The sequence below is a fragment of the Ranitomeya variabilis genome, chromosome 4 (genome assembly GCF_051348905.1).
Source record: "Ranitomeya variabilis isolate aRanVar5 chromosome 4, aRanVar5.hap1, whole genome shotgun sequence".
NCBI classification, from domain to species: domain Eukaryota; kingdom Metazoa; phylum Chordata; class Amphibia; order Anura; family Dendrobatidae; genus Ranitomeya; species Ranitomeya variabilis.
Genome location: NC_135235.1, coordinates 207075739 through 207102802, shown reverse-complemented (window position 1 = coordinate 207102802; position 27064 = coordinate 207075739). Strand labels below are relative to the sequence as shown.

Below are 27064 nucleotides of genomic sequence, written 5' to 3'. Positions count from 1 at the left end.
GCTCAAGGACATAACAAAGGAGTGGGATACATTACCCTGGCAGCTTTGGAAGAGTAAGGGTCCTCAAAAAGAGCCCAAACTTTTGGCTGGCACTTTTTCCACCAGCTCAGTTTTCTCCCATCTTCCTGTAGGCAGAGTCTTTTCAGATCCCCATCTTCCTCCTCCTCTGTGGGTTCAGGGGTCTCAAAGCTATCCAGAGCCTCCTCAGCATCTCTGTGCTGCCTATAGTTCATCCAGCAGCAAGCCTCCACATCTGTCTCATCGATCCCCCAAAAAGCCAGTTCTTCCTCATAAAGGGGTCCGCAGACATCTGCAGGGCAATGGAGCTTGCCAGTCCTATAGTAGTTCAAGACATAGGCGAAGACTGAAGGATGCCTATCGAAGAAGAACTCATCAGTCTTGGGGTCATAGTCAAAGTTGCTGAAGGCATCAGGCTCTGTGAGCCAGGAAAGTCGGGTTCCTGGCAAGGTTTTGAGGGTACTCCTGTAGGTCTCATGCCTGATGCCACCAACATTAATGACAATCTTGTCGCTGTCCTCGTTTTTGCCCATATCTCCTTTCAAACATGACTTGGAAGGAGGCTTGTTACCAGACTTGCGCCCGCGGAAGGAGGAAACACAAACTGAGCTGATCATAAGTGCCTTGGATGCTTTTTTTTTTTTCCTTTTCCTTTTTTTTTTTTTTTCCTGGAGAAATCCGCAAGTAGAGATCAGGTTTCACCAGGACATCGAATCGTGTGGCTTCAATGTAGAAACGTCATCACCCTCAGCTTCAGCATCAACACAATCCTCCTCACTCACTCTCTGCACCCCCCTCCCCAAAAAGAAGAGACTTAGTACTGAAAGCTGCAAGAAGGGTCCAGCTATAGTCAGTTCTTCCTATAGACCTCTCTATAGAAAAAAAGATGTATCTCTAGATAGCTCCTAGGAGTCCACCTGCTAGCATTGAGCTTGGAAGACTAAGGAAGGACATTGGATGAATACTTTATCCACAGATGGATTTGCTTCTGCTGGAAATCTGTAACAGGAAACAGACAGGTTTATTTTACTACTATTCTTTTTCAACATTATCATCATCATCATCATCATCATTGAGGTCCCCATTTACAATCCAGGCTGATGACTGCACCTCTACACCTGCACCTCATTGCACATACCATTCACAACATGGGCTACACTTCTATAGTTTCTAGGTTTATGCTGTTTTCTTTTTGTTTCTTATGTACTGTATTTGGCCATCAAAGTTTGGTGCATGATCAATAATCCTATTAATACTCCTTTCAAGTGTCAGTATTGAGAGTTAATTTTGATGCATTCAATATGGGATAATCAGTAATTTAATATTATCTGTGCGTTCCCCATCTATGGCATATAGTATGAGTGATGAGTTGATGGTGATATGTAATTAATGGTGAAATTGGATACAATTAGGAGCCCAGTTTTCTGTATAGGTCGGTAATTGTGTAGATTTTACTACTGACGCTGCATATGCTCCACTGCAATGTTAGGAGTCTCTGATGGGGGCTGTTTTGGTGCTGTGCAGTCAGGTAGGAAAAGGCTGAGTGGGCTGTTTTCTTGCATGATCGATATGCTGAGCAGTGATAAGGTAAGTGATCTTGTGGCTCCGCACTATGATGACATGGTCTCCAGCACAAGCCCCTGTATATGGTCTGCTGCTGTACTGTGGCTGCTCCTGTGGTTGTGTCTTTTCTGCTGATGCAAGGGAAATTTATCATAGTGTATGCTTGTTCGAGTCCTGCAGCTAACTGCCTGTGTGGTGTAGGGACTGTACTGTATGTAGGTAAGTAGGCACTGTACTGTATGTAGGTAAGTAGGCATTGTACTGTATGTAGGTAAGTAGGCATTGTACTGTATGTAGGTAAGTAGGCACTGTACTGTATATAGGCACTGTACTGTATGTAGGTATGTAGGTAAGTAGGCACTGTACTGTATGTAGGTATGTAGGCACTGTACTGTATATAGGCACTGTACTGTATGTAGGTATGTAGGTAAGTAGGCACTGTATTGTATGTAGGTATGTAGGCACTGTACTGTATATAGGCACTGTATGGTATGTAGGCACTGTACTGTATATAGGCACTGTACTGTATATAGGCACTGTACTGTATGTAGGTATGTAGGCACTGTACTGTATATAGGCACTGTACTATACTGTACTGTATGTAGGTATTCTACTGTGCAAACATAGTGTCTTCATTCAGATACAATACAAGGCGCACAATTTTTTTTCTATACTTTTCTGTCTATCTCCCATAGTTACTGCTCTATCTATCTATCTATCTATCTATCTATCTATCTATCTATCTATCTATCTATCTATCTATCTATCATCTATCTATCTGTCTATCTATCTATTATCTATCTATCTATTATCTATGTATCTATTATCTATCTATTTATGTATTATCTATCTATCTATCTATCTATCTATCTATCTATCTATCTATCTATCTATCTATCTATCTATCTATCTATCTATCTATCTTTCTATCGTACAGAGACTATACAGCCAAGAACTGTCTATATAATGTGTATATAATCGTGAAAGAGCAGTAGATAAATGACAAAATTTGTAGTCTTGTATAGCTATGCAGTCGTCTTTTATCTGTATATAGATATATCTCTGGAAACATAGATAGATAATAGATATATAGATAGATAATAGATAGATAGATAGATAGATAGATAATGGATACAGTCGATAATGATAGATAGGTAGGTAGATGGATAGATAATAGATAATATATAGATAGATAGATAATAGATAGATAGATAATAGATAGATAGATGATAGAAAGATACGATGGATGGATGATTGGATCAGTAATGCCTCACACACACACTCAGTGTTTCGCATTCTCCATCCTTTCTCTCTCCATCATCTCCTCTGTACTGTTATTCTGATTAGCTTGGTGCTTTTGCAGCATCAGGACCTGAAGGGGAGCTGTAGGTGACAGAGGAGGCTGCAGAGGAGATGTCCCCACTCCTGTCCTTGCTCAGACACTCAGTGAGTGATTCGCCCTTTCCCATCTCTGCAGAATCTTCCCCTCCTAATGGCGCTGTTACCCCAGCACAGACATGTGATCCGCCTGCAGTGATCCCCGGTGATCCGGCCGCCCGCTAGCATTAGCTCTTCCCGGCACCTGGATCTCTCCCTCAGCAGCTCTCATACCCTCCACCAGGCTGGCTTCTGTAGGAGGATGGGGGATGGGCTGGTGTCTCGGTGGCCATCCTGCACTCTGTAGGCGCTGCGGGAAGGAGAAATGGCGATTGTTGTGAGGGAGGATGATGGTTGTAGGGGACGCAGAGCAGCCACTGACTGTGCCTGGTGAGGGGCCACAGTGCTGCATGAGCAGACATGGGGGCTGCAGAGCTGCACATCCTCTCCAGTGCCCACCATCCTCCAGTGCCCACCATCCTCCAGTGCCCGCCATCCTCTCCAGTGCCCACCATCCTCCAGTGCCCGCCATCCTCTCCAGTGCCCACCATCCTATAGTGCCCGCCATCCTCTCTAGTGGCCACCATCCTATCCAGTGCCCACCATCCTCCAGTGCCCGCCATCCTCTCCAGTGCCCGCCATCCTCTCCAGTGCCCACCATCCTATAGTGCCCGCCATCCTCTCTAGTGGCCACCATCCTCTCCAGTGCCCACCATCCTCCAGTGCCCGCCATCCTCTCCAGTGCCCACCATCCTCTCCAGTGCCCACCATCCTCCATATGTGTGTGCAGCCCCAGGGTCTAAATAAGACGGATCACAATGGAACAAGAAGCCCAGAGGGGGCGAGAGCAAATATCGATCAGTCATTAGTCTTCAGTCTAGAATGCCTGCACACTGCAATATCTATCTGTCTGTGAATCAATCTACCTATGCAAATCTCCAACTTATACAGTCAGAGCTCTCTGTGTATCTACCTGGCCCAATATTTATCTATTTTGCATACACACAAACATGCCAGACAATTATATACAAATTGTATTATTTTTTAGCTATGCATCTATCGAGCAATCTATCTATCTATCTATCTATCTATCTATCTATCTATCTATCTATCTATCTATCTGTCTATCTATTATCTATCTATTATCTATCTATCTATGATCTATCTATTATCTATCTATTTATCTTCTATCTATTATCTATCTATTATCTATCCTTCCTTGCATCTACCTATCTATCTATCTATCTATCTATCTATCTATCTATCTATCTATCTATCTATTATCTATCCTTCCTTGCATCTTTCTATCTATTATCTATCTATTATCTGTCTATCTATTATCTATCTATCTATGATCTATCTATCTATCTATCTATCTATCTATCTATCATCTATCTATTATCTATCTATTATCTATCTATCATCTATTATCTATCTATCTATTATCTATCTATTTATCTTCTATCTATTTTCTATCTATTATCTATCTATCTATCTATCTATGTATCTATCTATCTTCTATCTATTTATTGTCTATCTATCTATCTATCTATCTATCTATCTATCTATCTATCTATCTATCTATCTTCTATCTATTTATCTATCTATCATCTATCTATCTATTATCTATCTATCTATCTATCATCTATCTATCTATCTATCTATCTATCTTCTATCTATTTATCTATCTATTTATCTATCTATCTATTATCTATCCTTCCTTGTATCTATCTATCTATCTATCTATCTATCTATCTATCTATCTATCTATCTATCTATTTATCTTCTATCTATTATCTATCTATCTATTATCTATCCTTCCTTGTATCTATCTATCTATCTATCTATCTATCTATCTATCTATCTATCTATCTATCATCTATCTATCTATCTATTATCTATCTATTATCTATCCTTCGTTGTATCTATCTATCTATCTATCTATCTATCTATCTATCTATCTATCTATCTATCTATCTATCTATCATGTATCCATCCATATGAGTTGCACGGTTACTAGGTTATCCATATACTCACTGCCTGTACGGTATTATTTTCCTACTCTGCGGTAGTATTATAAGACACCCCCAGCTCATTCCAGCAAATCACCAATGGCCTTTTTGATTACATGAAGAACATAATTGGCTACAAAACAATAAGAAGCAATGGTGTCTACATCTTTCCCTCCTGCCCATTGAGCATCTTAGCACATAATCTCCATGTAGTGTACACAGCCGCCTCTATAGTGCCAGTAGACTGCATTGCTTATAGTATATCCCTACCATTGGCATCCTTACCCCCCTCCCACATCAGCCACCGTACCCGTCACCTGCATCGCCTGCCCCATAGCCCTTCATGCTATTTGCAGCTTCCTCCCCCCAGAACTATATAATGATTAGGATTATAGGCATGCAAAACTTTGCACAAGTTAAAGACATGTGAATAATGAACCGTCTGCTTCTCTATAGGCCTGCGGAAAGTCACCCCGCCATCTCCTGTTCTTCTCCAGTGTCTCCTACCATGCTGCAAACTGGCATCCTGCAAGGGCAATGGGTCATATTGCATTCGCCTGATTGTGAGCGGTCAACAATAGGTTAATAGCGAGTGTCATCCCCCCATCCTTCTGGTGCTGCATTGACCAAATAGTGAAAAGGATAGAATGTCCTCCAGCCTGCAAGGATGGCTATTATCACTGCACTGTATGGCAGCAGCAGGTGCACAAGTAGCTCCAGCCTCAGCAACTCCATCAAGTCAATGGATAATGTCATACGGTCAATAGTTTCTAGAAATAAATGGCTGCTTCATTCTGTCTATGCGGATGGCACATTTGCCCCAGAAATCCTCATCTCCATGGTTTACTGCACCATTCCCTCCCCTATACCACCCCCTTAAGGTAGCCGACATGCAGTACTTACTGGTAAATGGGCACGTATGCCTTCAAACAGGTCCTTGGCTTAAGTTGCCCCCTTTCCAAAAAAACAAGACATTCTTCCATGCAATCTGTAAAGACAGATTCGTATTCCCTTTTTTTTCAGGATTAAATCCCCCCCCTCCCCCCAAAAAAAATAAAAAAACCAAGAACATGTAACGAGATTAGCAGCTAACGACGTCGCCTCCGGGCAACAGCTTCTTTGTGAATGAAAAAAATTGTGGGGTTGAAAAAAAAAAAAAAAAAAAAGAAAAAAGAAAGAAAAGGAATTCTATAGAGAAAAAGGTATCATCATCTCGATCGCAGAAGGGGATTAATATTGTTGGCTCGCCTGGCCTGCTGGTGCCGCCGTGTCAAAAAGAATGGGAGGTATCGAGAAAAAAAAAAAAAAAAAAAGGGAAAAAAAAAAAAAAAAAGCAGAATGGTATGAGCCTGTGTGTGTATCTCTCCCCAGCTTGAAAGATGCAGAATGGGGTTGTGCCCAGTCTACTGCAGACAGTGTTATGACATCATCGCCTCGTTAAGGTGGATTATCAATCTTCATCCTTTTTTTTCTTTAATTCTTCGTTCCCAACCAGATGAAGGAATTGTTTTTATAGGACTATACCCAGGCAAGTGCAAAAGGGGGGAAGATTGCAAGCAAGCAAGAACGCAGCGGAGGACAGACTCCAGCGTGCTGCACCTGTAGCAGTTTCTGCAAGGAGTCTCGAAGCGTGGCTTCTTGGGTAATGCAGAAAAGCAAGATGGGGGAACCGACTGTTCCCCCACCTTTCCCATTATCTTAGGAGACATTGTGAATGATAGTATTAGGGCTGCATTGAAAACCGTTGTGCAGAAGCGAAGGTGCCACCTTAAGGGAAATTACAAAGAAATGCTGTAGAGTTGTGTTAGGATCCTGTTAAGAAACACGTAGGTGCAATAATTTGGATTCTAATCACATACATTACTAATTGTACTAGGTTCTCTTGTATATTCTATATTGTATGGGCAGCTAGTAATAGGGTATCCTACCTTTATTAAAGACCCACAAAGGTTAATGCTTAAGGACATTGGTTACGATTTTGATTGCAAGCTCCAGGGGTCAGGGTTACGTTTGCCACATAGTAAGTCACTTACCTATCGTGCAGCCTACGACAGTCAGGGTCGTCCATCTGTAGCTGCTTTATTAACGTGAAGTGTGGAAAAAAATGATATTCTGTATCCTCAGACCCGTGTGGGATGTGTCATTGGAAACCGGCTGGAGTGAAGCGAGCACGGGGACGTTACTGCAGGGAGGTTCCCTACAGCACTTCACAGGAGGTAAGGGGTTAAACCTGGGATAATCTGCAGCCTGGGTCCCCGTGAAGAGGTAACAGTCTGCAGATTTTCACTTAAGGTTTTTTTTTTATGGGATGATAATCACAAGGAGTGCAAGACCAGGGAAGTGTGCAAGTAATATTTGTATTAATTATTAATCTGTGCTCCTGTGCTGTTACACGCACGGGCGGGGGGCAAATAATTCTAATAATAAAAGGAGCAGCTCATATGGTTTAATAGAAAGATAAGTATGGAAAAGAGCACTTGCCATAAGAGCTCACAAACTAATAGGTCATTTTTGGAGAGACAGTTTGGTATTATATGAAGAGCGTGGTGTTGCAGTGTGACTGTGCATACAATGGGATCACACTGCGATTCGCTACCTACTGCGACCACGGCATCTATCAATGCTGAACTTTAGGTCAGAGGTCACCCCGACAGACTTCAATGTATGTTACCTGCTTTTTTTTCACAGCAAAAAAATAATTGCACAATGGCAAGTCACATAAATCGTGAGGCTTTCCACCGCGTTGTCCCATAGACAATGAATAAAGTGATGGTTGAGCATGTGCACCTCCAATCCATACAAATTGGGGTCCAACTCAGAAGTTGGACTTCGGTTCTCAGTTTTATTCCATATTCTGTTGCTTCTTGAACTTTTTTTAGTAGGACATGATAAAAAAAAACAACAAGATAATGCCTCAGCAGACAGACCAAGATGATCTCTGGGACTCACCGTCTTTATTGGAAGTCCATACTAAAATTAAAACTATCTCTTAAGATTCCTTTTTTTTTTTTCATAACACAGAACGAGTCATTCATTTTGCTAATCTACATGTTAGTGAAGCCAAAGAAAGGACTGTGCAATTACTTCTATAAAAATTGCCTCCCAGGGGCAGGAGCCTTACTCCCAGGCTTGGACTGTCCCTCGGGAGAACCGGGGAATCCTCTGGTGGGCCACCACCCTCTTATATTTACTTGTATTTACTTATATATTTACTTGTACATATTTACTTGTATTTATCTTAGATTTACTTATATTTACTTATATTTACAGTACAGGCACGTTATACATGAATCACTATGTAGAGACAGAGGCGAAATCTTATTCATTTAACAATCTACCCCCAGATCATTCTTATGTAAATTTGTGATTGAGGATAATGTCACATTTGCATGTAGCTGAAAAGTGGGGTCCTGGAGTTGTTTACTGGTGGCACCCCAGTCCGACACTGCCTACTTCCCACTGATGAAGCCTGCCTCATATTGTCCTATCCTATGACTATGGAATAACATGATTTTTTGAATAATCCATTAAGCTGCCATATTGCGTGGTCACCCTTAGAATGACATGAATGGGAATGGAGCGTTCTTACGAGAAGCTTTCACATCTTGTATTGTTTTAGGAGATGAGCGCTGGACTGTGATTGGTTGCTCAGGGCTACAAATCCTGTTCTCCATTTACACAGTTTTGATAAGTGAGGACCAATGAGCCAGATTTATGTTATTATGGTATACTTCTAGGTTAAATGCATTGAACCATAATGGGAATGCCAGGTGGCCAGAGGCTGGATCAATATGGCATTGTTGGATTGATCTTTCATTCTCAAAATTCTCAATTCACGGATAAAATCTGTGTTCAGTGAAGACAGATTTTCCCATTACTGAGCTAGGAGGTGACAGTTGGTGCTCATGAAGTTCTATGGAGAACAGTAACTGGTTTCAGGAGAACTTGCAGTAGAATGTCTCCGCCTCTAGCTCCTCCTTCCTCCATAGAATTTTAAAAGCACCAACTGTCATCTCCTATCTCAGTAACTTCAAGGAGAGAAACTAGCAGTTTGCAGTGCAAACTATACACTCATCTGCCGTAACATTAAATCCCGTTGTTGTGAAAGTCCACATCTCGCTGCCGATACAGATCTGATCAGTGGAGGCATGAACGCCCCCAAGACCCCTAAAGGGGTCCTGTGGACTTAGGCACCAAGAAGCTATCAGCAGATCATTTAAGTTATGTGAGTTTCCATGGATTGGAAAACTTAGAATGATCTGAGTAACGAGGGCTAAATAACTATGGCTGAACATCTCCAAAACGGAGGTCAGTGCATACCAAAAGCGGTCCAAAGAAGGACAAACATGGATACACAAAACCCATTGATGTGTGTGGGTGGCGCGTGGTGAAGACTAGCTCGACAGGTCAGATTTCACAGAAGATCAACTTCAGCAAAAAGTTCTGAAAAATAAATAGAATAGAAAGATGTCAACTGTCTATTTATGGAGCTGTGTAGACACAGACCGGTCTGAGTGCCCTTGCTGACCTCTAACCACTACAAAAGTGCCAAAACTGGACCATTGAGTAATGGAAGAAGACGGTTTGGTTACATCATGTGGTAGAGATGTCACCTAGGATGCTCTATGAGAAGAAGCGAGATGGAGCATCATGATCTGCTGGAGAACCTTGGGTCCTGTCGTTTGCAAGTACCTCCAATATCAGCACTGCAAAGACCAAACTGAGTACCCCCTTCATGGCAATGCAATCATACCCTGAAAAAACTGTTTGAGAATGGTCCGAGGAACAAGACCAAGGTGATAACGTCTCCAAATTCCCCAGATCTCAATCTAATCAAGCTTCTGTGGGATTTTCTGCGGAAAAAAAAAGAAGTCCAATCCAGGACTTACGAATCTGCTGCTAACATTTTGGTGAAACCACCACAGGTCACCTTCAGAGGTTTTATAAAATACGTGCCTCAAGGTCAGAGTTGGCACAAATCACCCAATAAATGTGACCTTTATTTTCAGGAAAGGTCAAGGAGTCTAAAGTCAAACAGTCCAACACTTTGGATCCCAACTACATTCTCTTTATTACCAGGGTAGGGCAGTTTACGAGTGTTGTGCATCTCATTTCTAAGCTGCTTTTAGTCTTGTGAACTCGGGAATGACAAGGGTACATGACAGGGTTATTGTACTCACAGACGTATTGCCAGGAATTCACACAAGGGCATATTGACCTGCTGCATAAAGAACCATTTATTAAATGGCGCTCTTCAGAGCATTAAAGATTAGAGCTTCTCATTTAATACATTAACTTTGTGGTTTCATGCATTTTGCTCTTCTTTGGTTTGTCTGAAAAATGACGGGATTTCTTCTTTACGGCACAATATAACTAAGCTTACTGCATATTTCATCAATCTCGACTGACAAGCGCCAGTGTAATAAAAGCGTGGCTGCAGTCTGCCTACATATTAGGCGACGGTCACCCTGTTTTTTAAGGAGATTAGAAAAATGAATCTGCTTTTTATGCAGCAGCAGCATCACTCTTGTACAATGGTTGAGTCTGGTATTGCAGCCTAGCCCTATTCACTTGATCTGGTATGAAGCGCAATACCAAACCCTGTCGGTGGACAGGAGTGGCGCTGTTTCTAGACTAAAAACAAATCTGTATTTCTATTCTAATTTGACTGAGCCTACAGCTCATTATGTGTATTATCCGTACTGTGACATCACTGTGTCTATTATCTCTGTACTGTGACATCACTGTATGTATTATCCCTGTACCGTGACATCACTGTGTGTATTATCCCTGTACTGTGACATCACTTTGGGTATTATCCCTGTATTGTGACATCACTGTGTCTATTATCCCTGTACTGTGACATCACTGTGTTTATTACCCCTGTACTGTGACATCACTGTGTGTATTATCTCTGTACTGTGACATCACTGTGTATATTATCCCTGTACTGTGACATCACTGTGTGTATTATCCCTGTACTGTGACATCACTGTGTGTATTATCCCTGTACTGTGACATCACTGTGTGTATTATCCCTGTACTGTGACATCACTGTGTTTATTATCCCTGTACTGTGACATCACTGTGTTTATTATCCCTGTACTGTGACATCACTGTGTGTGTTATCCGTGTACTGTGACATCAGTGTGTTTATTATTCCTGTATTGTGACATCACTGTGTTTATTATCCCTGTACTGTGACATCACTTTGGGTATTATCCCTGTATTGTGACATCACTGTGTCTATTATCCCTGTACTGTGACATCACTGTGTTTATTACCCCTGTACTGTGACATCACTGTGTGTATTATCTCTGTACTGTGACATCACTGTGTGTATTATCCGTGTACTGTGACATCAATGTGTTTATTATTCCTCTACTGTGACATCACTGTGTCTATTGTCCCTTTACTGTGACATCACTGTGTGTATTATCCCTGTACTGTGACATCACTGTGTCTATTATCCCTGTACTGTGACATCACTGTGTCTATTATCCCTGTACTGTGACATCACTGTGTGTATTATCCCTGTACTGTGACATCAGTGAGTTTATTATTCCTCTACTGTGACATCACTGTGTGTATTATCCCTGTACTGTGACATCACTGTGTGTATTATCCCTGTACTGTGACATCACTGTGTGTATTATCCCTGTATTGTGACATCACTGTGTGTATTATCCCTGTACTGTGACATCACTGTGTCTATTATCCCTGCACTGTGACATCACTGTGTGTATTATCCTTGTACTGTGACATCACTGTGTGTATTATTCCTGTACTGTGACATCACTGTGTATTATCCCTATACTGTGACATCACTGTGTGTGTTATCCCTGTACTGTTACATCACTGTGTGTATTCTCCCTGTACTGTGACATCACTGTGTGTATTATCCCTGTACTGTGACATCACTGTGTATTATCCCTATACTGTGACATCACTGTGTGCATTATCTCTGTATTGTGGCATCACTGTGGTTATTATCCCTATACTGTGACATCACTGTGTGTATTATCTCTGTACTGTGACATCACTGTGTGTATTATCCCTGTACTGTGACATCACTGTGTGTATTATCCCTGTACTGTGACATCACTGTGTGTATTATCCCTGTACTGTGTCATCACTGTGTTTATTATCCCTGTACTGTGACATCACTGTGTTTATTATCCCTGTACTGTGACATCACTGTGTGTGTTATCCGTGTACTGTGACATCACTGTGTGTGTTATCCGTGTACTGTGACATCAGTGTGTTTATTATTCCTGTATTGTGACATCACTCTGTTTATTATCCCTGTACTGTGACATCACTTTGGGTATTATCCCTGTATTGTGACATCACTGTGTCTATCATCCCTGTACTGTGACATCACTGTGTTTATTACCCCTGTACTGTGACATCACTGTGTGTATTATCTCTGTACTGTGACATCACTGTGTGTATTATCCGTGTACTGTGACATCAGTGTGTTTATTATTCCTCTACTGTGACATCACTGTGTCTATTGTCCCTTTACTGTGACATCACTGTGTGTATTATCCCTGTACTGTGACATCACTGTGTCTATTATCCCTGTACTGTGACATCACTGTGTGTATTATCCCTGTACTGTGACATCAGTGAGTTTATTATTCCTCTACTGTGACATCACTGTGTGTATTATCCCTGTACTGTGACATCACTGTGTCTATTATCCCTGCACTGTGACATCACTGTGTGTATTATCCTTGTACTGTGACATCACTGTGTGTATTATTCCTGTACTGTGACATCACTGTGTATTATCCCTATACTGTGACATCACTGTGTGTGTTATCCCTGTACTGTTACATCACTGTGTGTATTATCCCTGTACTGTGACATCACTGTGTATTATCCCTATACTGTGACATCACTGTGTGCATTATCTCTGTATTGTGACATCACTGTGGTTATTATCCCTATACTGTGACATCACTGTGTGTATTATCCCTGTACTGTGACATCAGTGAGTTTATTATTCCTCTACTGTGTCATCACTGTGTGTATTATCCCTGTACTGTGACATCACTGTGTGTATTATCCCTGTACTGTGACATCACTGTGTCTATTATCCCTGCACTGTGACATCACTGTGTGTATTATCCTTGTACTGTGACATCACTGTGTGTATTATTCCTGTACTGTGACATCACTGTGTATTATCCCTATACTGTGACATCACTGTGTGTGTTATCCCTGTACTGTTACATCACTGTGTGTATTATCCCTATACTGTGACATCACTGTGTATTATCCCTATACTGTGACATCACTGTGTGCATTATCTCTGTATTGTGACATCACTGTGGTTATTATCCCTATACTGTGACATCACTGTGTGTATTATCCCTGTACTCTGACATCACTGTGGTTATTATCCCTGTACTGTGACATCACTGTGTATATTATCCCTGTACTGTGACATCACTGTGTGTATTATCTCTGTATTGTGACATCACTGTGTCTATTATCCCTGTACTGTGACATCACTGTGTGTATTATCCCTATACTGTGACATCACTGTGTTCATTATCCCTGTACTTTGACATCACTGTGTGTATTATCTCTGTACTGTGACATCACTGTGTGTATTATCTCTGTACTGTGACATCACTGTGTGTATTATCCCTGTACTGTTACATCACTGTGTTTATTATCCCTGTACTGTGACATCACTGTGTGTATTATCCCTGTACTGTGACATCACTGTGTATTATCCCTGTACTGTGACATCAGTGTGTTCATTATCTCTGTACTGTGAGATCACAGTGTACTATACCTGAACTGTGACATCACTGTATTATTCCTGTACGGTGACATCACTGTGTACTATCCGTATAATGTGACATTACAGTATGTTATACCAGTACTGTGACATTACTTTGTACATTATCCCTACAGTATTTGCTCTCTTGCTAATTGAGTTAGTTTTCCCATTGACAAAGACATGAACAGTCTATAATTTTAAGTGTAGGTTAATTTTAAGATTGAGAGAAAAAATAAAAATAAAATCCAGAAAATCACATTGTATAAATTATATAAATGTATTTGCATTTTTGCAGTGAGAAATAAGTATTTGATCCCCTACCGACCATTAAGAGTTCTGGCTCCTACAGACCAGTTAGACGATCCTAATAAACTTGTTACCTGCATTAAAGACAGCTGTCTTACATTGTCACCTTTATAAGGCTATGTGCACACAATGCGGATTTTTCTGCGGATCCGCAGCGGATTCGCAGCTGTGGGTCCGCAGCAGTTTCCCATGAGTTTACAGTACAATGTAAACCTATGGGAAACGCAATCCGCAGTGCAGTTTACATTCCGCAGCATGTCAATTCTTTGTGCGGAATCCGCAGCAGTTTTACACCTGCTCCATAATAGAAAACCGCAGGTGTAAAACCGCAGTGGAATCCGCACAAAAACTGCTGTAAATCCGCTATAAATCTGCAGGAAAAATGCTGTGTTTTTTCCCTGCAGATTTATCAAATCCGCTGCAGAAAAATCCGCAGAGGATCATTCTACGTGTGCACATACCCTTAAAGACTCCTGTCTGCAGACTCAATTAATCAGTCAGACTCTAACCGCTACAATATGGGCAAGACCAAAGAGCTTCAGGTACAAAATCATAGACCTGCACAAAGCTGGAATGGGCTACATTCTTGAGAATGGTGACCCCCAAACACCATCCTCCTGCCAATGTTGAGAGGTGGCCACATTTGTACAGTTTTCTGAATATTAGAACTGAATATAGAGAAACCCACAGGCATGGTCACCTCTCCTTTCACAGCTGTGCAAGACGGGGCCATGATCTTGTGATAGATGTGATTCTCAAAGGTAAGACCTGCATCCATGACACAATTATGGCATATTCTGTTGATGTTTCAGCCTTGAGATGATGTTAGATCTAGTCTCATACTTTTGGCTGCTTCTTTGAATCGTAACAATACATAACTTTGAAGGTGGAAGATATGTGTGGCACCCTAGGAGTCTGGATGCCACAGTGGCTTTGCCTTCCCCAAAGGGGGTGATGCCTTGCCTGGAAGTGAGGAGGGATCCCATTAGCAGGTAATACATTCAGCATGCAACACCTTTCCTACTCCAGACCAGAAGGGGGAGCTCTAACACCTGATTTCAGGGGAACTTCCCTATAAATTCTGGCCTGGAGGCAGAGTTAGTCAGTTTCAGTGAGAGAGCAGACAGTGAAGGAGGAAGAGGCAAGAAGTGAGGAGAATCTGGGGGATAGGAGCTGCGACTGTGCTCACCCCAGGACTACGCACCAAAGACTGGACATGGTTGTGTGGGAACTGCAGGCCCCACAACCAAATCTGGAGGACAGGAAATTGTAAGTCTCCTGGCTCCAGCTGACACCCGGAAGCACAGCAGCATATGAGAGCCCAGAGTCACTATGAGGGAGTGACACCTGGAACAGGTTCAAGCTGCCTGCCATGCAGGTAGTGTTTCACTTAGTGGACAGACTGAGAGAGGGACTTGAGGAGAACTAAAAGCACCAGGCACCCAGAGAACAGTGCAGTAGGAAGGCCTCCAACCCCACCTGGCTAGGTGGACTTTGAATTGCTTCCAGGCTGCCCGGATCTCCATCACCAGCTGTGACTTGTGCCCCGGACTGCACCTTCAACCTGAGATTCAAGGTAAAGAGAACTGCAACCCTTGTGTCCTCTAGTTATTCCCGCACCCTCAGCCCTGGGCCCTCAATCCTGCACTCCAATGTCCACAAGTCCCTTACAAAACTGCACCGGTAGCCCTGGGGCCCCGCTTCACCTGAGGGGAGCAGAACCATCCCAGCTGCATCACCATCGGCCCCAGTGGTCTCCTTAAGCAGCGTCGGCCATCTATAGCCAAACACCACAGGTGGCGTCACGTACAATCCTTTATGAACTTCCCCTTTCTTATTTTTATTGCGCACCCAGGGCCACTGACCGGGTCAACACTGCCGTGACCACCCCGATTCCGAGTACCCCACTGCTCTAGCGGGTGTTACATATGCAAATTGCCTCTTCAGAACTGATCCTAAAAGTCAATATCGACCCTTTAACACACCTTGCCATATGACTTAGCATAAAAGCCAAACCAGAATCTCAATTTGCAGACACAGTGTTTCATGGTGTTTGCCCCTCCTCAGTGCAAAGCATGAGATCTGATTTGACTAGGTGAGAAGCTGAAGACTGAAATCTAAGGGGTAAGGTTTCTCCCTGTGGAGAGTGACAAGCCAAGCCTGGCATGTCAGAGTGAGGAGACTTATACGACGTGCATGGAAGGTGGAAGATAAAATATATTCATTAAAATACAGGAAAATCAAACTACAAGAGAACTGAAATTTGGAGAAACATTATGTTAATTGCAGTCTTGGAGTGGCAAAGCGAACTTAAGTCAAAATGGGAATTTATGGGTGATTTTGAATTTCCAAGCAACCCTTATGATGCCACTGGGGTTGTATGAGTTCATAGTGATAGAACTTGCATTTTAGGAGCCTACTTTTTCCCATTCTTTCATAAGCGGATAATGATTGCTACATACTGTATATGTGTATCCCAGGTACAAAATGCTCTTTGAAGATTGATGTTTAGATCTTCAACGTTCCATAATTAACTCAATACTATGACAAATAAAATATAATTGTGTGACTTTGCTACTAATACTCTCATAGAACACAATGGGATATAATCGTACTCAGACTGTTCCCGTGATTCCCACCTAATAAGCTCGCAGCGCTCGGCTTGCTCTGTGTGGGTGTTTGGGGCCATTGTTCACATGATATTATGTGTTGCTCATTCGGAATGTCGAGATCTCAGCCGAAACATATTCCTGGTATGAGACTTTATGAATTCACGAGGAATCAAGGCCCTGCAGCTGCTTGAAATCAGCCCCTGTTTCCATTTATCGGCACTTTGTGTGGGAGGTGATATCATCTAAATACAGCCACAGCCGTTTTTTTTTTTATTATAACACTCCACAACGTGACACTTCACAGTCCAGTAGCTGCCAGAGGTTGGCGGTGTTATAAAATCATCTATGAATGAAACATTGCCAAAACCAAGTTCATATCAGACTGGTAATTCATAGATTAGTTCAAAGAATCCTTGGAGAAAGGCGATGATCCAAGATGATGTAAAGGTGGCCTTGCATGTGGCTCTTTCCATCAAAGTCGCTGAATTGTCTGTCCCTATAGCTCTCAAAGATTAGTGACGCTGACGAGAACACATGATCTATGGTTCCAGTAGGAGACCAAATTGAGGTCAATGTTCAAGAGCAGCAATTGGGGCCCCTCATTAAATATTTTACCTAGTGATCCCTTAAATCCACCTAGTAAGGTAGTGAAGACCATGACCTGGATTGTGTACTGCCTCCACATAGTGTCGGTAATTACTATAGATAAGTAGCAAGGGTCTGCACAGTCACTTGCTAATGTTCTTAGAGCTCAATGCCAGGATGCAGCAGGAAAAGCTGAATAAATTATGTACAACAGTGAATTGTGGACTACGCTATAACTATACTATGTAGGGTATAGTAATAAAATAATATGGTTTTCTTTCTCTTTCCCATCTAGGATTGTACACAGTCTATGGCATCATTCATACATAATGCACCACCTTGGATGCTATTGAATATTCAGCTCAAAAACATGATGCATAATGCAGGTATCACACAATGTTTGGAGGACAACATGATCCCTTTAAAAAGAGCTTATCTACAAATGCACTGTGTATTGTTCACCTGTTTTTCTCAGCTGCCGCAGAATATCATGAAACAGAACTCAGCTATGGAAAGGCTATCCCATAGAAGTGAATGGAGCGATAGCCGAGCATACATACCACGACTCCATTCACACAGCAGACGTTAGGACCCCGTTCTCGAGATTGATGGGGATCCCAGTTGTTGGACCACCAGGGATCATACATTTATGATGTAAGCCAATGATGTTATTATTTGCGGATACAGAGTATAACAAATAAAATAAGTTGTCAATGAAAATCCTAATAAATATATTTTTAATAATATCTCGATTGCTGTTTTTGAATACATAAAACAAATCGACAAATATCACCTGATCCGGGATCAATGTTGACCTTTCACCACTTTTAACATTACAAACTGCATATATTATTAAATAAATGTTTTAGACCCAGTGAGACGGGTGTATTTACTTTGATAATCCATATCAGGATGTCTGAAATCTGCTGGCAGGAAACAGGGACCTTTTATGTGATCTGTACACTCCCAGGGTCATGGGCATGTATGCTAATGGTGACCCCCAAACCGTCCCATGACGCCATGTCTCAAGCAACACAATGTAAAGACTTCTTTTTAGCAGAGTGCTGCTGGATGCTTTTGTTTGTACCTATCTGGCAATATATACACTTGTGTGAAAAAGTGTTTGCCTCCTTCCTGATTTCCTATTCTTCTAAATGTTTGTCAGATTTAAAGGTTTCAGATCACCAAACAAATGTAAATATTAGACAGAGATAACACAAGTAATCACAAAATGCAGTTTATAAATGAAGATCTTTATTATTAAGGGAAAAAGAAATCCAAATCTACATGGTCCTGTGTGAAAAGTGATTGCCCCCTAAACCTAATAACTGGTCGGCCACCCATAGCAGCAACATCTGCAATCAAGCGTTTGCGATAACTGGCAATGAATCTTTTACAACGCTCTGGAGGATTTTTGTCCACTCATCTTTGCAGAATTGGTGTAATTCAGCCACATTGGAGGGTTCCATGAATCACCTTTTTAAGGTCATAGCATCTCAATCGGATTAAGGTCAGGACTTTGACTAGACCAACCCAAAGTCTTAATTTTGTTTTTCTTAAGCCATTCAGAGGTGGACTTGCTGGTGTGTTTTGGATCATTGTCCTGCTGCATAATCCACTTCAGCTTGGAGTCACCCACGAACAGATGGCCCGGACATTCTCCTTCAGGATTTTTTGGTAGACAGCAGAATTCATGGTTCCATTTACCACAGTAAGTCTTCTAGGTCCCAAGGCAGCAAAATAGCACCAGACCATCACACTACCACCACCATATTTTACTGTTGGTATGATGTTCCTTTTCTAAAATGCTGTGTTACATTTACGCCATATATAATGAGACATACACCTTCCAAAAAGTTCAACTTTTGTCTGGTCAGTCCACAGAGTATTCTCTCAAAAGTCTTGGTGATCATCAAGATGTTTTCTGGCAAAACTGAGACGAGCCTCTATGTTCTTATTGCTAATCAGTGGTTTGGATTTATTTTTCTCTTAATAATCAGGGCCGCCATTTAAAAACTGCATTTTGTGTTTCCTTGTGTTATCTTTGTCTAATATTTACATATGTTTGGTGATCTAAAAAAATGTAAGGGTGACAAACATTCAAAAGAACAAAAAATTGGGAAGGGGGCAAACACTTTTCACACAACTGTATATGAAAGGTAGTCATGCTTTCTCAGACAATCTACATGAAGTTATGGAAGCGACAAAGTAAATGTGATCCCAGACAGTAGAAAATAAATTTTGCAAAAGCCCTCTGAAAATTGGAGAAATGCAAAATCATGCCATATTCTGCCATTATGCCATAAGCATTCGCAAAACCAAAATCCTTGCCTCTTTTTCCCCAAAGTGACGCCCCGTGAATTGGAATCTCCTTTTGTTACAGGTTACCGTATCTAACAGGTTGTCATATTTGCACTTTAGCAAAATCTCTGTCTAAATGGCAGAAGACTGTGTGCTGGCGGACAGGGCAATCAGGACAGCTCTGCTCCATCCTCTGGCAAACCCTGCTACCTCATTCTGTCACACAGGGTTTTTGTCACTTTCTTACTCACCGTAATCTAATTGAATCTGCTTAGCAACTACACCGGCCTCAGATATGCAGAACACGAGAGCACATTTACACAAATGAGTCGGGCACGTGGCTCCATTTGATCAGCGTGCGCTTTACTGGGCTGTGAAATCAGGTAGATGATAGGTTGGAACATGCGTGATGTTACCTTCTGCATATTACAGATTTATACACTCTACCGCGACGGTATAATTAAATATCATGAAATATTCAGAGCAGTTGACTAAGAATAGAACACGCGGCAAATAAACTTTATTACGACACATTGGCTAAATGTTGACGGAACGGAGTTTCTTAACCCCTTAACGACCGCCGATAGGCCTTTTAACGGCGGCAGTTAAGGGTACTTATTCCTCAGCGCCGCTTTTTAACGGCGCTGAGAAATAAGTGTACAGCGCCAACCAGCGTCGGAAAATATTTTGGGTCTCAGCTACCGGGGGTAGCTGAGACACGAAAGAACAAGATTCGGGTCAGTTTTTACCGACCCCAGTGTTGTGATTGCCGCTATTCACCGAATAACGGTGACCGAAAAAAAAGGAAAACGGCCTATTTCTCATTTATTTCTCTCCGAGCCCGAGCAACCCCCAAGCCACCCCTGGTACCTCTGGCATTCCCCAGTCCCTCTGGCTCTGTCCCCCTGCCCTCGGCGTCTTCTTCCAGGAAGAAAATGGCAGGTGCATGCACAGTGCGCCGCCGAGATCTGCCAGCCGGCACCAGTCAACAATAGATTTTTACTATTGGTTCATTTTGATCACTGTGATAGACCCTATCACAGTGATCAAAATAAAAAAAAAGTAAATCACACCCCCTTTATAACCCCCTTAGGTAAAAATAATAAAATAAAAATGAAATGGTGACAAAACCCTAATTTTTTTCTTTGATTTTTGAATTTTGCTAACCACTAAAATAGAATAAAAAAATATAGAAGTTGGGTGTCGCCGAAATTGCACTGACCTGGGGAAACATGTTGCCAAGTAATTTTTACTGCGCCGTGAATGTTGTAAAAACGCAACCCCAAAAACACATAGGTGGAATTACTGTATTTTTCACTTTTCCACTGCACTTGGAATTTTTTTTCCATTTTTTCAGTACAAATTGTGTCATTCAAAACTACAACTCGCACCGCAAAAAACAAAACAAAAAAACAAGACTTGGTACATCTGTGTCAACAGAAAGATAAAAGATGATGGCTCATGGAAGAAGGGAAAACACAAAAATGAAAATTGCCCGTGGTGGGGAAGGGTTTAACGGTGAACATTTGCATTAAATTTCATATACTTTACCTTTTCTCCCACATTTGTAAAGGGAGACAGGATTTCTTCTCGTTAGAAGCAAATATTTGCTTCTTTTCCTTTGATGCCATGAATATTTGTAGTTTTACCAATTACACAGGCGACAAGGTGTATTATTAATGAGCTGTAGCAATTCTAACTGTGATCAAATATGGAGCCTTTGAACTAAACTGAACACTTAGTAAAGCAAATCATTGTTCATATGCATGAAAAAGTAACAGGGGAATCAGGGTCTAGTCCTCTCTTCACATTTTTAACATGTATCACCCATTAAAAGAATATGAATTCAATATCTACAATGCGTGGCAAAATGATCCGTGTGAATATGCGCCTACACGTCACCGTTGGGACTTTTTTTTTAATCATTCAAATATTTTTTTAAAAAGTTACAAGTTTGGAATAGTCATCATCGTACTGACCAGAAGAATCATGATATCAGGTCAATATTACCGTACAATGAACGTCACAAAAGCAAAAACAACAAATTTCGGAATTTTTTTCAGAAGATTGAATGGTAAAATGAATGATGGCATTCAAAAGTACAACTCATCCCGTCCCGCCAAAAAACAACACCTCATATGGGTATATTGAAGGAAAAATAAAAAAGTGATGGATCTTGGAAGACGAGGAGGAAAAAAACGAAATGAGCAGAAATGAAAATTGGTTGCGTCGAGAAGGAGTTAATGGAGATCTTTCAGTATAATCCACCCTCCTAACCCATCTGTATGGACATGTAGGTCATGGAAAGGTGAATAAAATGATACCTTGATATCTGCGATCCGATGTTTTATTCCAGAGAAATCTAGATTTTTCTTAATATGTAAATGAGCTGTTAAGATCTATGGGCGGGACATAGATCTCCCGAGGATCTGCCTCCAGAGCTTATTTTACATGTAAGGGGGTTTTACCAGTGTGAGACATGTAATGACTGAGTCTCCTCTCCTGATCTACATGTCTCACACTGGTAACGCCCTTTTACATGTAAAATAGGCTCTGGAGGCAGATCCTCGGGGAGATATATGTCCTGCTCATAGATCTTACCAGCTCATTTACATATAGTTGACTTTGTGGGACTTTCTCCCATTTCCCTACTGCATCTCTGGAGCTCAGTAACAGTGACCTTGGGGTTCTTCTTTACCTCTCAAACCAAGGCTCTTCTCCCATGATTGCTCAGTTTGGCTGGACAGCCAGGTCTAGGAAGACTTCTGGTAGTTTCAAACGTCTTCCATTTAAGGATTATGGAGGCCACTGTGCTCTTAGGAACCTTGAGTACTGCAGAAATTCTGTTGTAACCTTGGCCAGATCTGTGTCTTGCCATAATTCTGTCTCTGAGCTCCTTGGCCAGTTCCTTTGACCTCATGATTCTCATTTGGTCTGACATGCACTGTGAGCTGTGAGGTCTTATATAAACAGGTGTGCGCCTTTCCAAATCAAGTCCTATCAGTTTAATTACACACAGCTGGACTCCAATGAAGGAGTAGAACCATCTGAAAGAGGATCACAAGGAAATGGACAACATGTGACTTAAATATGAGTGTCTGAGAAAAGAGTCTGATGACTTATGACCATGTGATATTTCAATTTTTCTTTTTATTACATTTGCAAAAATTTCTACATTTCTGGGTTTTTTCAGTGAAGATGGGGTGCAGAATGTACATTAATGAGAAAAAATGAACTTTTTTGAATTTACCAAATTGCTGCAATGAAACAAAGAGTGAAAAATTTAAAGGGGTCTGAATACTTTCCGTACCCACTGTATATCCGAAAGACCTCGTTTGGAGTACAGATGATGGCAGTGATGGGTCAGCTCAGCACCTGTGTGTCACTAGCTCTGGGGAGAAGCTGCTGCAGAACACTCGGAGGAGGAGACAGGAGCTGCCCCATCACTGCCATCATCTGTACTCCAAATGAGGTCATTCTGATATAAATGCAGCTGAAAGCAGGAAGATCAGCTTTTCTCCATTCTGATCTTGGAAGACACATATATACTTTTTTTTTTACAGGAATGAAGATAAAACTCCTCATAAAGTGATTTGCAAAGTTTCAGAACTTTCCATGTTTGACAAAATTATAGAAAAAAGTTTATTTACTCTATAAAGTGAAGTGGACGCAGCAATATCACATCACTTTATGAGACGGCAAAATCCCTTTAAAGAAATGATAAAGGAAACACGGTCATGTCTGCATCTAGAAATGATCAATACGACTCCACAATCATCTTTTCTGAATGATATAGATGTAAGGACAGAAATTAAGCTATTCATTTAATATTTTATGTTTAGGGACTTGGATGTTTTGTGAAATCGGTATGAGTCTGCTCCTTATTGTCGCTTCACTGCCATCACATTTACCTTTGCATAGTTGAACTTCATCCTTTTACTGTATATAATTATTTAAAGGGGTTGTTAAAGGTGACACTCAAGTAGTACCAGACCGTAGCCCTGTGACAAGAGATGAGAAATTTTTATTATATTTTTATACAACCTCAGTAAAGCGACATACTATACTCCCAGCAAGCAGGTGATTGTGTCAGGGGAAGCTGTCGTAGCTGTACATTTTTCCTCTAGCGGCCACTACTGGAGAAAATTAGTATTACTATGGAGTGAAACTAAGAAACCGTGTTATTATAAGAAGCATTTTACTGAGTTGCACACACAGCACTTTTGCTCAGAGCCATATTATAAGCAGCCATTAAATGTTGCAGACAAGTCTGTCTAGAAACAATTTTCCAATAAAGTACCAAAAAAAAGCCAAAGATTAATGTGTGAACTCACCGGCATGTGTCCAAAGCTCTATTCAAAAGATTAGCAAAAAGATTGGCACTTTTCTTGGTGCCATCGTCCTAGGTGCCCGTTGCCATTATTAGGCCCCCATGAGGCATGTTATAACCTCTCCTTATGACGTCACATGAGTCCAAGGAACTAGGCTTCATGTGACGTCTTGAAGTTGCGTGAGGCCAGGTAATCGTAAGAGGCACCAAGCTTGCCAACAACTGAGGAAGTTTGCACAGCCCTGGTCTGGGTGCCATGAGGTGCCGAGGTGCAAGCTGGACCAGGGTAGTGTGATTTTTTTAATCAAATTTATTATCTAGCAATATGCAAAAGAATAAATACAATATATCTCTATGTACCTGCACATGAAAAAATATTAAGATTTTTAGGCAGAGAAAATTCTCTAATGGACAACAGTGCAGCTGTGGCTAACTGTTAGTGGTTCTGCATCTTACTTTACAAGTACTGAAATTAACACCCTGCAGAGACTCATTCAATTATAAGAAGAAGCCACTACTACAGTCATGGCCGAAAGTGTTGGCACTCTTGAAATTGTTCCAGAAAATTAAGTATTTCTCCCAGAAAATTATTGCAATTACATGTTTGTTTCATTTCTGTGTATTGGAACAGCACAACAATATAGAGAAAAAAAGGCAAATTGGACATCATTTCACACAAAAACACCAAAATGGACAATATTGTTGGCACCTTTCCAAAATTGTGGGTAAACAACTTTGTTTAAAGCATGTGATGCTCATTCAAACTCACCTGTGGCAAGTAACAGTTGTGGGCAATATGAAAATCACACCTGAAACCAGATAAAAATGGGAGATGTTGACTCAATAGTTGCATTGTGTGTCTGTGTGTGCCAGACTAAGCATGGAGAACAGAAAGAGGACAAGAGAACTGTCTGAAGACCTGAGAACCAAAATTGTTCAACAATCTCAAGGTTAAAAGTCCATCTGCAAAGATCTTGATTTTCTTTTGTCCACTGTGCGCAACATAATCAAGAAGTTTACAACCCATGGCACTGTATCTAATCTCCCTGGATGTGGACAGAAGGGAAAATTTGATGAAGGGTTGCAACGCAGAAGAGTCTGGATGGTTGATGAGCAGCCCCAATTAAGTTCCAAAGAAATTGAAGCTGTCCTGCAGGCTCACTGTGCATCAGTATCAGTGTGAACTATTTGTCGGCATTTGAATGAAAAGAAACGCTATGGCAGGAGACCCAGGAGGACCTCATTGCAGACACAGAAACATGAAAAAACTAGACTACAATTTGTCAAAATGTATGTGAGTAAGCCAAAAACCTTCTGGGAAAGCGTCTTGTGGATAAATGAGACCAAGAGAGAGTTTTTTGGTAAAACACATCACTCTACTTTTTACCAAAAACGGAATGAAACCTACAAAGAAAAGAACACAGTACCTACAGTCAAATATAATGAAGGTTCAAATATGTTTTGGGGTTATTTTGCTGCCTCTGGCACTGGGTGCCTTGACTGAAGATTACCAAAGGATTTAGGCTACTTTCACACTAGCGTCGTGCACTGCACGTCGCTATGCGACGTTGCGGCGCACCGACGCTAGCTGTGAAAGCGCCGCACAACGGGGGCAGCGAATGCAGTTTTCCAACGCATCTGCTGCCCCATTGTGAGGTGCGGGGAGGCGGGGGAATGCTGCAGACGACGCACCAAAAAATGTTACAAGCAACGTTTTTTGGTGGCGACGGTCCGACGCAACACGACGCAACCGTCGCACGACGGTTGCGTCGTGTGGCAATGCGTCGCACTGTGTCGCTAATAAAAGTCTATGGAGAAAAAACGCAAGCACTTTTGCAGGATGCGTTTTTTCTGCAAAACGACGCATAGCGACGTGCAGTGCACGACGCTAGTGTGAAAGAGGCCTTAGGGTCGCAATGTAGTGCCCGGTGTCAGAAAGCTGGGTTTGTGTCCTAGGTCATGGGTCTTCCGCAGGATAATGACCCCAAACATACACCCAGCCATTGATGGAAACAATATGCTGGACAGTTCTAAAGTGGTAGCAATGAGTCTGGATCTAAATCCAATTGAACACCTGTGGAAGGATCTTAAAATTGCTGTTGGGAGAAGGCGCCTTCACATATAAGAGACCTGAAGCAGTTTGCAAAAGAAGAGTGCTCCAAAATTCCAGCTGAGAGGTGTAAGAAGCTTGTTAATGGTTATAGGTAGTGACTAATTGCAGATATTTATTCCAAAGGGTGTAGAAGCAAATATTAAATTGAGAGTGCCAACAATTTTGTTGGACCATTTTGGGGATTTTGTGTGAAATTATGACCAATTTGCCTTTATTCTCAGTTTTTCTGCTTTGTTCCAATACACACAAAGGAAATAAACAAAGCATGTCTAATTTTAATAATTTTCTGGGAGAAATACTTCATTTTCTGGAAGAATGTCAAGAGTGTTAATACTTTCAGCCATGACAGTATTTGTTTCTTCTAAATTTTTGCATGTCCTTCAGTTATTGAAGGCCTGGAGGAAAAAAATGGTGGAAGTGTAAATGACAAAATTATTTACATATGATGATTAAAGGGCAAAGTGAAATTTTCTAGTCCACCAACAGAATGAAATGCTTTGTGCAGGAGCTTCTCGGGTATTTTTTTGTTTTTTGCAGAAATGCTTCATGTGCTTTAGTCCAGTACAGATATCCCGTTCCGCTCACTGTTGTTGGCTGTGATAAGGCAAAGCTTTTATCGCGCTACAGCAATACGTTTTCTTTTGTGTTCATACTGCTCTTGCAAAGCCGACTTGATTACTGTCTCGGTCAAAGACGGTGTAATACCGACCAATGAAGACATCCCCAAAGATCCAAATCGGACCAGCGGGGGGTTGGATATCCAATCCCATGAATCCACTCAAGCATACGGTCTTTCCCATCTTTGAAATCTGTAGAGACAAGATGGAAAACTATGAATATGATAGCATTTATTAGCCTGGTGGACTCACTGGAGGGTCCCCATTTCTGGTTACCCCACTTGCCATTACCATTGTCTGCTGTTCTCATCTACTGAAATAGAAACCAGTTTAGTAACCAAAAAGTCAGGGTCTGGGTGGCGTTATGGTCCCGGTGTCTGTTTTCCCATCCACACCCAGTCCACGTCTGCTGGTCTACAATATACGTGAG

At 41.4% G+C, this 27064-nt stretch overlaps 2 protein-coding genes and 1 long non-coding RNA gene across 14 annotated transcripts in view; 1 reads left to right on the top strand and 2 right to left on the bottom strand.

Moving 5' to 3' along the window:
• The window catches only part of LOC143770284 (voltage-gated potassium channel KCNC1-like), a 135184-nt gene extending 134547 nt beyond the window's left edge, over positions 1–637 (bottom strand). For all 10 annotated transcript variants that reach the window (XR_013214588.1, XR_013214587.1, XM_077259763.1 and 7 more), the window contains exon 1: positions 36–637. Coding sequence is in view for 8 of the 10 variants with exons in the window: in XM_077259763.1 (XP_077115878.1) it covers positions 36–635 (600 nt within the window). In the remaining 2 variants the exon portion in view is untranslated. The remainder of the gene's footprint in view (positions 1–35) is intronic.
• Positions 638–897: 260 nt separating this feature from the next.
• Positions 898–18019, top strand: LOC143770285 (uncharacterized). 3 transcript variants are annotated; one of them, XR_013214591.1, is made up of 4 exons: positions 898–1037; positions 7095–7186; positions 17569–17659; positions 17749–18019. It is a non-coding gene; the product is annotated as an uncharacterized LOC143770285 (long non-coding RNA). The 3 variants fall into 3 exon arrangements; XR_013214589.1 differs by having other exon boundaries at positions 17569–18019; XR_013214590.1 differs by lacking the exon at positions 898–1037 and adding an exon at positions 6359–6498 and having other exon boundaries at positions 17569–18019.
• A 5741-nt stretch (positions 18020–23760) lies between these two features.
• LOC143770283 (cathepsin D-like) overlaps positions 23761–27064 on the bottom strand; it is a 60509-nt gene continuing 57205 nt past the window's right edge. Inside the window, exon 9 of the mRNA XM_077259757.1 lies at positions 23761–26826. Coding sequence (XP_077115872.1) covers positions 26665–26826 — 162 coding nt within the window. The 3' untranslated portion in view covers positions 23761–26664. The remainder of the gene's footprint in view (positions 26827–27064) is intronic.